This window comes from Ovis aries, chromosome 2 (genome assembly GCF_016772045.2).
Source record: "Ovis aries strain OAR_USU_Benz2616 breed Rambouillet chromosome 2, ARS-UI_Ramb_v3.0, whole genome shotgun sequence".
Classification (NCBI taxonomy): domain Eukaryota; kingdom Metazoa; phylum Chordata; class Mammalia; order Artiodactyla; family Bovidae; genus Ovis; species Ovis aries.
In genome coordinates, this window is record NC_056055.1 from 199,067,837 (window position 1) to 199,080,857 (window position 13,021).

Here is a 13,021-nt window from a genome sequence, read left to right on the forward strand (position 1 = left end):
AGATGAAGAAAGCCCTTGATGAAGCCAACTTCAGATCAGTGGAAGTGTCCCGGACTAACCGAGAGCTGCGGCAGAAAGTTACAGAGCTGGAAAAGCTACTGAACAGCAGCAAGGAGAAAATAAAGAATCAAAGGGCCCAAATTAAGCTCCACTTGTCCGCCAAGGCGAATAATGCTCAGAACGTAGAGAGGATGAAGGTTGTCTGAGAAACCCTGTTTCCCCTCACCTCCTAGTATCGATGAGGACCCAGGCAGGCAGTGGTGTTGGAGGAAGATGGTCTCAGAGCTCTGACACCGCCCTGTGATCTCTGGGAATTATAGCTACACCTGGGACGTGGGCAGACCACCTTGAAGGGGATGGGTACTCTCTTTTTTTCCGGCAAAGATACTGCTGTGTGAATGTTTGGCTGCTCATTAGCTGCCAGTGTCCCATCCTGGCTCCTAGCTGTCTCTCCCGCAGTGATTGTATAGGACTTGGCTCTCTTGGGGTCGGTGGGCTGGATGGAAGAAGATCCCAGCAAGAACTGATAAAACTGGGTCTCATGTGGGATTCTTTCTGTCATCCTGTAGGCAAAAAAAAACAAGCCCTTTTTTTCCACTGATTATCTTTCTATGTTATTTCCACATTTACTTTCAGCAAATAGAAACAGAATTGAGGCAAATGGAGCTAATTAAGGATCAGTATCAGAAAAAAAACTACGAACAGGTAGATGATGTCCACACACTGTTTACCATTCATGTAAAATCCCAAACTTGGGCAGGTTCGCCAACCGTCTCCCTCTTCATGCCCTACAGTCACTGAGTATCCAGAAATTTGTATCTGAAATGACTAACCTGCAGAAGGAGATGCAGCTGTTGGCCAGGAGCCAGTATGATACCTCAGCACGGAATAAACAGCAAGAGCTGCGCCTTGAGGCCGAGCGGAAGCTGAGGCAGGAGCTGGAGAATCGGTGCCAGGTGAAAAGGCTTCCTAGGATTCCTCTCAGAGATGACCAGCAAGTGCCATGTGCTGAACCCAGTATTAGGGCATATTGCTTTTCTAGGCTCTAGAGAAGAAAACAAATTTCCAAGTTGTTCATCTTAGCTAAGACCCCAGAATCATATCTAGGAAGAGCCTGTAGCTTTGAATATGGCACCTCATTGTCATTTTCAATGTAAAAAAAAAAACCTCATTTTTAAAGAAAAGCTAAGTTCATGGGGTTCTCAGGCAAGAATACTGAAGTGGTTTGCCATTCCCTTCTCCAGTGGAACACATTCTGTCAGACCTCTCCACCATGACTCGCCCATCTTGGGTTGCCCTGCAGGCATGGGTTAGTTTCATTGAGGGAGGGATTGGGGGCAGGAGGAGAAGGGGACAACAGAGGATGAGATGGCTGGATGGCATCACTGACTTGATGGACGTGAATCTGAGTGAACTCTGGGAGTTGGTGATGGACAGGGAGGCCTGGCGTGCTGCGATTCATGGGGTCGCAAAGAGTCGGGACACAGCTGAGCGACTGAACTGAACTGAAGTGAAGGCTCACATATGCAAAGTACTAGTTACTGAGTAGGACTTCTGAATTTCATAGTCTCTCAGGAACTTTAGACTCCTTGGTTCTTCCCATAGCTCAGATCTATCTGTTGCCATTGCAGTACTTTTGCCTATCCCCAACCTAATGAAAAGCATATTTTATTCCTGAAAAGGGACTTCAGGAGAGCATCAAGCTCTTGCCTTCCAACAGAGATTGTCTGCTACGAATATTATTCCCTCAGTTCTAGAAAGAAGTGTTAATCACCTTTCCTCAGGAGAATCAGTAAATCAATATCTTTCATCATGTACAAATGTGTATACAGTCAGTTAAACTGAAAACAAGTTTCTAGCTTGTAGTCTGGTAGCACCTGGTATTAGAAAGTATCCCATCATACTTTCATAATTTGGCTTGTCTTTTATTACAATATTGAAGGTTTTTCTCCCATATATGGCACATTGGGAGTTTGTAAAAATCTTTGTATCACATTTTCAGGAATTGGAAGAAACAATCAGACACCTAAAGAAATGTAAAGAGGCGACGGAGAATAAGCTGAAAGAAGCCAGTGTGGAATCAGAGCAGGTGAGCCAGACACACGAATGACCCTGAAACACAAAAGTCTCTGTAAAATCCTCCATTAACACAGTTGTCAGAAGTGCAAAAGGCAAGAACCAATACCTTACTCACTGTTGCCTCTGACATGTTATAAAGAGCAAATAGTTTTAGATTAAGATTCTGTGTCTTGATGAGTGATCATAGAATATTGAAATACTGATATTAACTTGATAGTCCAAGTCCCTACCACTAGATATAAGGGAAGACCAGCATGTGTTTGGATTTTAGTGATTATTGTTTGACACGAAAGCAGAGATATTACTTTGCCAACAAAGGTCCATCTAGTCAAGGCTATGGTTTTTCCAGTGGTCATGTATGGATGTGAGAGTTGGACTGTGAAGAAAGCTGAGCGACAAAGAATTGATGCTTTTGAACTGTGGTGTTGGAGAAGACTCTTGAGAGTCCCTTGGACTGCAAGGAGAGCCAACCAGTCCATCCTAAAGGAGACAAGTCCTGGGTGTTCATTGGAAGGACTGATGCTGAGGCTGAAACTCCAGTAGTTTGGCCACCTCATGCGAAGAGTTGACTCATTGGAAAAGACTCTGATCCTGGGAGGGATTGGGGGCAGGAGGAGAAGGGAACGACAGAGGATGAGATGGCTGGATGGCATCACCAACTCGATGCACATGAGTTTGGGTGAACTCCAGGAGTTGGTGATGGACAGGGAGGCCTGGTGTGCTGCGATTCATGGGGTCGCAAAGAGTCGGACACGACTGAGCGACTGAACTGAACTGAACTGAATAAAAGTAGAAACACTTTACCACCAATAACTAGAAATATAAAGTAGACCTTATTAATTTGTGAATTTGATTTCTCTTAAATAGGCCTTTTTGAAGGAACTTAAAATCATAATTTTATTAAAATATAGCTGATTTATAACATTGTGTTCATTTCTGCTATGTAGCAGAGTGCTTCTGTACATATATTCTTTTTCATTGTGATTTATCACAGAATATTGACTTTAGTTCTCTGTGCTATACTGTAGGACCCTGTTGTTTATCCATCCTATGTATACTAGTTTGTATCTGCTAATTCCAAACTCTGAATCCTTCCCTCCCTGACTTCCTTCCCCCTTGGTAACCACAAATTTGCTCTCTATGTCTGTGAGTCTGTTTCATAGATATGTTCATTTCTGTCATATTTTGGATTTCATATGTAAGTGCTATCATATGGTGTTTTTTTCTTTCTGACTTACTTCGCTTGGTATGATAATCTCTAGGTCCATCTGTGTTGCTGCCAATGGCATTATTTCATTCTTGTTTATGGATGAGTAAGGCTCCATTGTGTATGTGGACCGTATCTTCTTTATCTGTTCGGCTATCGATGGACATTTAGGTTGTTTCCACGTCTTGGCTCCTGTGCATAGTCCTGCTATGACCATAGGGGTGCGTGTGTCATTTGGGATTATAGTTTTGTCCAGGTGTATGCCCAGGAGAAGGATTGCTGGATCATGTGGTAACTCTGATTTTTTCAGGATCCTGCATACTGTTCCCGTAGTGGCTGCACCAGTGTGCGTTCCCACGAACAGTGTAAGTGGGTTCCCTTTTCTCCACACCCTCACCAGGATTTGTTACTTATCGACTTTTTAATGATGACCATTCTGACCAATGTGACGTACTATCTTCTTGTAGTTTTGATTTGCATTTCTCTAATAATTAGCAATATGGTGCATCTTTTCATGTGCCAACTGGCCATCGGTATGTCTTCTTTGTAGAAATGTCTACAAAACAAAAACCCACTTTTCAGTTGGGTTTTTTGTTGTTGATTTATAGGAGCTATTTGTAAAATCCTACATTTTTTTAGAACTGGAAAAGATCTCCGAAATTATTAGTCTACCACGACTACCCCTCATTATCCAGATAAGGGAAGAGATTCTTTGGCTAAAGGTAGCACAGTGACATTGCTGCCAGCTTGTCCCTTTTATAGCCATTAAATTACATGACAGTATGACTTTCAGAATGGTTTATTAAACGGATTATGGACTCCTGTTGTGAGTTTGCCAACTGTGACACTTACTATGCCTAAGTTACATTTACATTGTTTAACTCATCAGTTACCACATCTGTAGTAGGAAGTGGTTACCTACCATTGTTACTCTGATAGATGGCTCGGAGTAAGTTTGAATGTACGTTAGCGCCCTTCTCATTCACCATATAAGAGGAAATATAATGTATGATGCCATTACAAGTATCATTCCCTCCGCTTCTGATAGAGTGCCGGAGAAAAGCGGGGTTTCGTTTGGGTGGGAGAGGTGTCTACCATCAGGATGCACAGACTGGAGAACACTTAGCTTTGTGGCTTTCTAAGAATTAAAGACAAGGGGAGCTCTGTTTTCTTATCTCACACTTGTACCCACATCGTGCCCTAGTTAATATGAGACAGGTACATTACAGCACAGATTTGAGGACCTGTTACATGGCTGTGCTAGGTGCTGGAGATTAGAGGGTGAACAAGCCAGATGAAGCCTCTGCTCTCAAATTTGCCTTCTCAAGCAAGAGAGAAATATACTGCTCTCTGAGAACTGAGTCAAAACATGAAAATGCTGTCTATGAAACATAAATAATCAAGAGAGAGAAGTTAGTCATTTTACTTTTTATTCTAGAGGATATGTTGTAGAGCCATTTTGAAGCAGCCTTTATATAAAAGCCTGTTGGCTCCATGTTCAAAATATTAGAATATCCCAAATACTTAGTGGAGTGCCAGGCACATATAGGCAATCAGATATTTGTCAAGTAAGTGAAACTGATTCCAGATCATCTTCAAAGGCAGACTAGTAGAGGGACTGTTTTCAAGCCTAACAAAGATAATTTGGAAGTTTGTGCTTAGGGGCTAAAGTATAAGATATTTTGATAAAGGAAATAAAGAGTACAATTTACACTAAGCTACTCCAGTGTTCTTGCTAATCTATTCTATTACTTTCATAAAACACAGCAGAAAAAATCTAATCTTTATAGTTTAGGGACTCTGGAGAAGTATTTAGTCTTAGAGAACAGAACTCAAATTCTGAATGTGGTTCACAACACCACGTTAATTTTCAGTGCCATCTGACACTTTCACGCCTGCCTTAATTTGAGTCCTCTCTCACCTCACTTCACATCCAGGAAATATTAACAATATTTTACTAATGCAGGGCTGCATGTATTCTTTAACTTCACATTCTAAAATAATTCTCTCATCTATAGGAGGATGTGTACATGCAAATAGGTGGCAAAGACCATGCAGTCAGAATGTGAGTCTTTAATAGCTAGGTAAAAAGTCTCTCAAACTGGCTATAGTAAGAAAATTTTCACACTAATGCGAAACCCACTTGGGGGGAAATAAAGTTTTTACATTATACAGTGTAAAAAGAGTCAAAGGAGCACACAAAAAAACTTACAATTGTTTCTTTATTGTAATTTTTAATAACATTTGTGCATTCAGATAACAGCTAACCTAGAAGAAGCTCACCGCTGGTTTAAGTGCAGATTTGACGGTCTACAACTTGAGCTGACCAAAAACCGGTTGCAGAGGCTTCCCCGGGAAGACAAGTGGCAGGAAGAGGTAGGATATTTGTCTTAAGCAATTCTGGATTTTTCCATCTCAGATTTCTAATTACACAAGTTATCTCTTCATCCAGTTACTTGCTCCACTAATTTGTAGATTTCTTTAGAGTACTGCTTAGAAAACCAGTGAACTGAATTTCTTTCTTAAAAGTTCTACTTCTCCCATGCTGTCTAGATTAGAACCACCTATATTTATGAAAAAAAAAAAAAAATCTTCATAAAGACAATATAGGTCCTCAGCTCTGCAGTTGTTTTGAACAGTTTGGGGTGTGTGTTCTTTCCAATAGGACCAAGATAAAAGGCACAACAGCATGTCAAACCAGTCTGCTCTGCATCGATGGGAGAATAAACGAAATAGACTTGTGCCCAAGAAGTGCCACTCTGAACAAGAGAGAAAGTGATGTCCTTGACAGAGCAGCTTCTTCAACTTAGAACAGCTTCATCACCCTGATTGCCTGAGTCCAGCAACTAGGGCTTGCCTGTTTCCACAGTCATCACAACATGAAGTCTTTGATGTGGGCTGAGGATTTTGGACCTAAGTTTATCCTTTTTTGAATTATTCAATATCAATTCAGAACCATCCCATCTTTTTTGTCCCTTTCCCTATTTTCCACCCAATAAATTTATATTCATGTGTTTTATGATAGGAGATGTTGTTGCATGATATTTGGCTGTTTTTCCTAAGTAAATTTCATCAAAAAACATTTAATGAGGTATGGATGATAGACTTTCAGTGAAATGTTCTAGTCTAACATCTAGTAGATAATCCCTGAAAATACAGTAACCTGTAAAAAGGTAAAAACTTTCCCACTGTCTAGTAAGCATATATTTTTCTATGTGAGGTAATTACTAGCACACCTTTAATAAAACCGTGTCTCTTTTTATATAAGATATTTCAGAGATGGTATTTGCAGCTTCCTTTAACATTTACAGAGTTACTGAATTCTGCTCCATGAGATTATGCCAAGCTCTCTCTTACCATACAGTAAGCAATAAATTCAGCTTTACCTTTTCATTTCAGATAGAGTAGTGGATTAGTTAATCCAGACCTAAAATATGTAACTAGCTGGCATAATGCCTCACTTAATTGATGTTAAGTAATGATAGTTGCTGGTAATAAATAAATCATAATAAATCAAGTGACCAATTATGAAACTGGAGAGAATATCAAATACAAAACTCAGAGGTTGATGAGCCTACCACTCCATAGCTGATAAAAAAAAAAAAAAACGCAGCTGAGTTTACCGCTGGATTTGTTTTACTATAGTAGGGAAGAGCTTTGTTGGTCAGAGTCCTCCCTGATCAGAGCCAACCTCTGATCTTATATAGGATTTTAAGGGAGCATGGAGTTAAAGCACTGGAAGACTTTCAGAAGCTTAAATGGGTTCACATTGTCTGTAGAAGTGTAGTTACTTGGGTAAGACCATTGTTGATTAACTGACATTCAGAGGCAAGTTTATTGGAGTGTGTCCATTTCTGTATCTGACCCTAAAGTTGTCTAACTCCTCCGGTGTTTATCTCTTTGGGTTCTATAAGTATGGGGCTTCCCTGGTGGCTCAGACAGTAAAGAATCTGCCTGCAATGCAGGAGACCAGGGTTCAATCCCTGGGAGATCCCCTGGAGAAGGGAATGGCTACCCACTCCAGTATTCTTGCCTGAAGAATTCCATGGAAAAAGGAATCTGGCAGGCTACAAGTCCATGGGATCACAAAGAGCTGAACACTAGTCAATTTGACAGTACTGGGGAGTCAGAATCTTAAAACAGCCTAGGAGCCCCACAGAACAATTAACCTTGGTCCTGGGATGGCACTGAAAACCATGGTCCTGAATTCTGCATAGGAATAAGGTCCCAATTACTGCACAAGAATGATCACCCTTAATGGGTTGTAAATACATTGTCCCTGAGTGTTATGATTACTTGCCAAGAATACTAACATCCTCATCCAGAACAAGAGAGAAGAATTAGATTGGTGATCATTTCTAGTCAGGTTTATAGTTAAAACTGCCTATTTAGTGTGATGATTTTGTTAAAGTATTTCTGTGCTATTTTTATTAAAGTGTTTCTATAGTACTTGAAGAGTGTCTATCATACATACTACCTTCTATTATGACCCTCTACTTTCATGTGAAATAACCAAAAACCAGACAAAAATATGACACTGATTTTTAAGACACTGAACGTCATGCAACAAAGCCCTGTGATACTTTGAGAGAAAAGAAACAAGTGAAGTGAGCTCTTCTGTTGCTTCAGCTTACAGCCTAGAAGGTGAAATCAGGGCAGGTCCCTGAGTTAAAGAATGAGAACAGAGTCCAGGGAAGACACTGGCTGCTAGGGTTCCAGGACAGAGTATGAGATAGGAGAGAGCTGCACAGAGGGGAATCTCAGAGATGTCCTAAAGGCCCCCACTGAGTATTCAACTGACTACTGGTCAGCAGATGCCTGAGAGAGACTGTCTAAGGCTGGAGACAGGGCCACCCAAAAGGGCTATAAGTGACAATGCCCAGCACACACACACACAGTACTGGTTCCCACCAGCCAGAATCAGACACCTTATGGTTTACAAGCTTTGGGTAGCATCTACAACAGGGTCTCGCCTCAGCAGTAGAGACTAGTGAACCCTAGAGTCAACAGTGCTGTGCTCCTAACTTAACACCATGACCCCAAATGACCCACATCCAAGTAGCTGCATTTCAAAACAGAGCTTAAGAATATTTAGAATACAAAAATATACACATCAAGCTAAAATCATGATTTCTGGCATCCAAAATTATCAGACATGCAAAGAAGCAGGAAAATAGGACCCATAATGTAAAAATCTAATTGATCCCAAACTAATACAAACCACTTCAGCATTCTTGCCTTGAGAACCCCATGAGCAGTATGAAAAGGTCAGAAGAGATCCAATATGCTACTGGAGAAGAGTGGATAAATTGCTCCAGAAGGAATGAAGAGGCTGAGCCAAAGTGGAAATGCCCAGTGTTGAAGATGTGTCTGGTGGTGAAAGTCTGATGCAGTAAAGAACAATATTGCATAGGAACCTGGAATGTTAGGTCCATGGATGGTCAATTGGAAGTGGTCAAACAGGAGATGGGCAAGAGGGAACATCACTATTTTAGGAATCAGTAGACTGAGATGAACTGTAATTGTTCTGAAGCTAGGAATCAGTGGACTGAGATGGACTGTAATTGTTCTGAAGCAAAGAGACTAAGCTATGGCTACTGCTGATTTAGAGACAGGCAATGCCATGTTGTTAACACCCCAAGAGCCCAGCCTAACCTTTCCATGTTACTATGAAAAGAGAACTATGAAAATCCAGTAAAAGTTCATCTGAACTCTGTAATGAACTTTAGCCTATGAAGTCTTTTACCCTTGGGTATTCTGTGACCATAGCCAAAAGAAACTTGGCAATTTTTTGGTTAGCTTTATTGACCTGAGTTCAGTCCCTGGGTTGGGAAGATCCCCTGGAGCAGGGAATGGCTATCCACACCAATATTCTTGCCTGAGGAATTCCACGGACTGAGGAGCTTGGCAAGCTACAGTCCATAGGGTTACAGAGTCGGACACTACTAAGCGACTTTCATTGAGGTAAAACTGACAAGTTGTAAGAAATTTAAAGTATGCATTGTAATAACTTGATAAACACTGATTGTTCTCATCTAATTGACACATCCATCACCTCACACCTTTAAAAAATATCTGGTGACAGCATTTAATTTCTACTCCATTAATAAATTTTAGTTATATAATATCCTATTATCAACCACAATCATCATGGTATACATTATTCATTTATAACTGAAAGTTTGTACCCTTTTCCCAACTGCACCCTATTTTCCCCTACCTCCCAAAACCTGGAAATCACTTTTTCTAAAGCCTGTTTCTGTGAGTTTGACCTTTTGGATTCCACATGTAAGTATCTTTGGTAATTTCTTGAGTCATTTCTTTAGTGCAGATATTCTAATGTTACGTCAACTATGATCATACTGCAGTATATTTTCTCTGAAAATAGATCCTGCCTGTTAAATCTGTAGGTGTCACAAAGAATAAAATAATATTTCTCCAAGAGTGATCCCAAAATATCAGATGTGAGTGGAGACTTAGAATTGTTATAAATTCCCATTTTCAAGAGTGGCTCCAGTAGACCAAATTAAGTTTATTTATTCTCAAGCTTCTGTAATAACATTTTCAAATTCATCATCTTTTTATCTCAGTCATTTTTACACATTAAGACAAAATTCCTCTCTCACTCTCACTGCAAGTTAATTTGCTGTTCTTTTTGCTTTTTACACAACTTCAACACTTAGGTCTGAAGATCTGATGTTCCAAAGTGATGGGATTGTGAAGTGAAAGTGTTAGTTACTTAGTTGTGTCCGACTCTTTTTTACCCGATGGACTATAGCCCCCAAGGCTCCTCTGTCCATGGAATTCTCCAGACAGGAAAACTGGAGTGGTGGGTGGCCATTCTCTTCTCCAGGAGATCTTCCTGACCCTAGGATTGAAGCTGGGTCTCCTGCACTGCAGGCAGATTCTTTACCATCTGAGTCACCATTAAGAGTAGATAACACTAATACCTACGAATGTTATATTATTCCACTTGGGAATTTAGAGGAAGGATGAGGAACTGTTGTGGAGATTCATGTCTTCCTCAGAGCAGCCATGATTAGACAGATTTTGGGTTGTCTTTCAGGTTCTTAGCTAGTATTGGACAATTGTTATTTCAGTGCCCCTTTTGCTTGCACCATCTGTCTCCTGGTTTCTTTATGTATAGGCTTCCAATTCTTAACAAAAATTTTTTTTTAGTTTTTACTCAGGGGTCAATTTTATCTAGAGACCTTGTTTACTTTACCTTGTTTACCTTGCTTACTTTCTAATGCTCTCTAAAAACATCTGATCACATATTTTCTAAAAATAGTTTCACATTAATTTTTTCTTACTATAACAAATTACCTAGTTTATATTTGACCCTATATTTCAGCCTATTAAAAAAGGGAAGACAAAACCGCCTTTACTTCTGCCATGGGGCCTACCCCAAAATACTGAAAATTCTCAACTGCACACAGAACCTTCTCCAGGATAGATCACATCCTGGGCCATAAATCTGGCCTTGGTAAATTCAAAAAAATTGAAATCATTCCAACCATCTTTCCTGACCACAATGCAGTAAGATTAGATGTCAATTACAGAAGAAAAAAAAAACTATTAAAAATTCCAACACATGGAAGCTAAATAACACACTTCTGAATGACCAACAAATCAAAAAATCAAAATATGCATAAGAATGAATGAAAATGAAAACACAACAACCCAAAACCTATGGGACACTGTAAAAGTAGGGCTAAGGCGAATGTTCATAGCAATACAGGCTTACCTCAAGAAACAAGCAAAAAGTCAAATAAATAACCTAACTCTACACCTAAAGCAACTAGAAAAAGAAGAAACGAAGAACCCCAGGGTTAATAGAAGGAAAGAAATCTTAAAAATTAGGGCAGAAATAAATGCAAAAGAAACAAAAGAGACCATAGCAAAAATCAACAAAGCTAAAAGCTAGTTCTTTGAGAAGATAAAATTGACAAACCATTAGCCAGACTCATCAAGAAACAAAGGGAGAAGAATCAAATCAACAAAACTAGAAGTGAAAATGGAGAAATTACAACAGACAATACAGAAATACAAAGGATCATAAGAGACTACTATCAGCAACTATATGTCAATAAAATGGACAACTTGAAAGAAATGGATAAATTCTTAGAAAAGTGTAACTTTCCAAAACTGAACCAGGAAGAAATAGAAAATCTTAACAAACCCATCACAAGCATGGAAATTGAAACTGTAATCAGAAATCTTCCAGCAAACAAAAGCCCAGGACCAAACGGCTTCACAGCTGAATTATACCAAAAATTTAGAGAAGAGCTAACAGGTGTTAGCTCCTGCTCAAACTCTTCCAGAAAATTGCAGAGGAAGGTAAACTTCCAAACTCATTCTATGAGGCCACCATCACCCTAATACCAAAACCAACCAAGTTGCCACAAAAATAGAAAACAGGCCAATATCACTGATGAACATAGATGCAAAAATCATTAACAAATTTCTAGCAAACAGAATCCAACAACATATTAAAAAGATCATACATCATGGCCAAGTGAGCTTTATCCCAGGGATGCAACGACTCTTTAATATCTGCAAATCAATCAGTGTGATACACCACATTAAGAAATTGAAAGATAAAAACCATATGATTATCTCAATAGATACAGAGAAAGCCTTTGACAAAATTCAACATCCATTTGTGATAAAAAAAAACCCTCCAGAAAGCATGAAGAGAAGGAACATACCTCAACATAATAAAAGCTATATATGACAAGCCCACAGCAAACATTATCCTCAATGGTGAAAAATTGAAAGCATTTCCCCTAAAGTCAGGAACAAGACAAGGGTGCCCACTTTCACCACTGCTATTCAACATAGTTTTGGAAGTTTTAGCCACAGCAATCAGAGAAGAAAAAGAAATAAAAGGAATCCAGACTGGAAAAAAAGAAGTAAAACTCTCACTGTTTGCACATGACATGATCCTCTACATAGAAAACCCTAAAGACTCCACCAGAAAATTACTAGAGCTAATCAATGAATAAAGTAAAGTTGCAGGATATAAAATCAACACACAGAAACCCTTTGCATTCCTATGCACTAACAATGAGAAAACAGAGAAATTAAGGAAACAATTCCATTCACCATTGCAACGAAAAGAATACAATACTTAGGAATATATCTACCTAAAGAAACTAAAGACCTATATATAGAAAACTATAAAACACTGATGAAAGAAATCAAAGAGGATACAAATAGATGGAGAAATATACCATGTTCATGGATCAGAAGAATCAATATAGTGAAAATTAGTATACTTCCCAAAGCAATCTATAAATTCAATGCAATCTCTATCAAGCTATTTTTCACAGAGCTAGAACAAATAATTTCACAATTTGTATGGAAGTACAAAACACCTTGAATAGCCAAAGCAATCTTGAGAAAGAAGAATGGAACTGGAGGAATCAACCTGCCTGTCTTCAGGCTATACTACAAAACTACAGTCATTAAGACAGTATGGTACTGGCACAAAGACAGAAATATAGATCAATAGAACAAAATAGAAAGCCCAGAGATAAATCCACACACCTATGGACACCTTATCTTTGACAAAGGAGGCAAGAATATACAATGGAGAAAGACAATCTCTTTAACAAGTGGTGGTAGGAAAACTGGTCAACCACTTGTAAAAGAATGAAACTAGAATACTTTTTAATACTACACACAAAAATAAACTCAAAATGGATTAAAGATCTAAACATAAGACAAGAA

General features: G+C 39.1%; 1 protein-coding gene across 7 annotated transcripts in view; it reads left to right on the forward strand.

Annotated features, from left to right (window-relative positions):
- The window catches only part of CCDC150 (coiled-coil domain containing 150), a 99,035-nt gene extending 92,722 nt beyond the window's left edge, over nucleotides 1-6,313 (forward strand). For 4 of the 7 annotated variants that reach the window (XM_042244015.2, XM_042244019.2, XM_042244020.2 and 1 more), the window contains 6 exons: nucleotides 3-197; nucleotides 637-705; nucleotides 795-956; nucleotides 2,003-2,089; nucleotides 5,543-5,662; nucleotides 5,952-6,313. In XM_042244015.2, coding sequence (XP_042099949.1) covers nucleotides 3-197; nucleotides 637-705; nucleotides 795-956; nucleotides 2,003-2,089; nucleotides 5,543-5,662; nucleotides 5,952-6,065 — 747 coding nt within the window. In that variant the 3' untranslated portion in view covers nucleotides 6,066-6,313. Of the gene's footprint in view, nucleotides 1-2; nucleotides 198-636; nucleotides 706-794; nucleotides 957-2,002; nucleotides 2,090-2,428; nucleotides 5,008-5,542; nucleotides 5,663-5,951 lie in introns of those variants that run through there. The other 3 variants (XM_042244017.1, XM_042244018.2, XM_060411243.1) reach the window with 3 other exon arrangements.
- The last annotated feature ends 6,708 nt before the right edge of the window (nucleotides 6,314-13,021 follow it).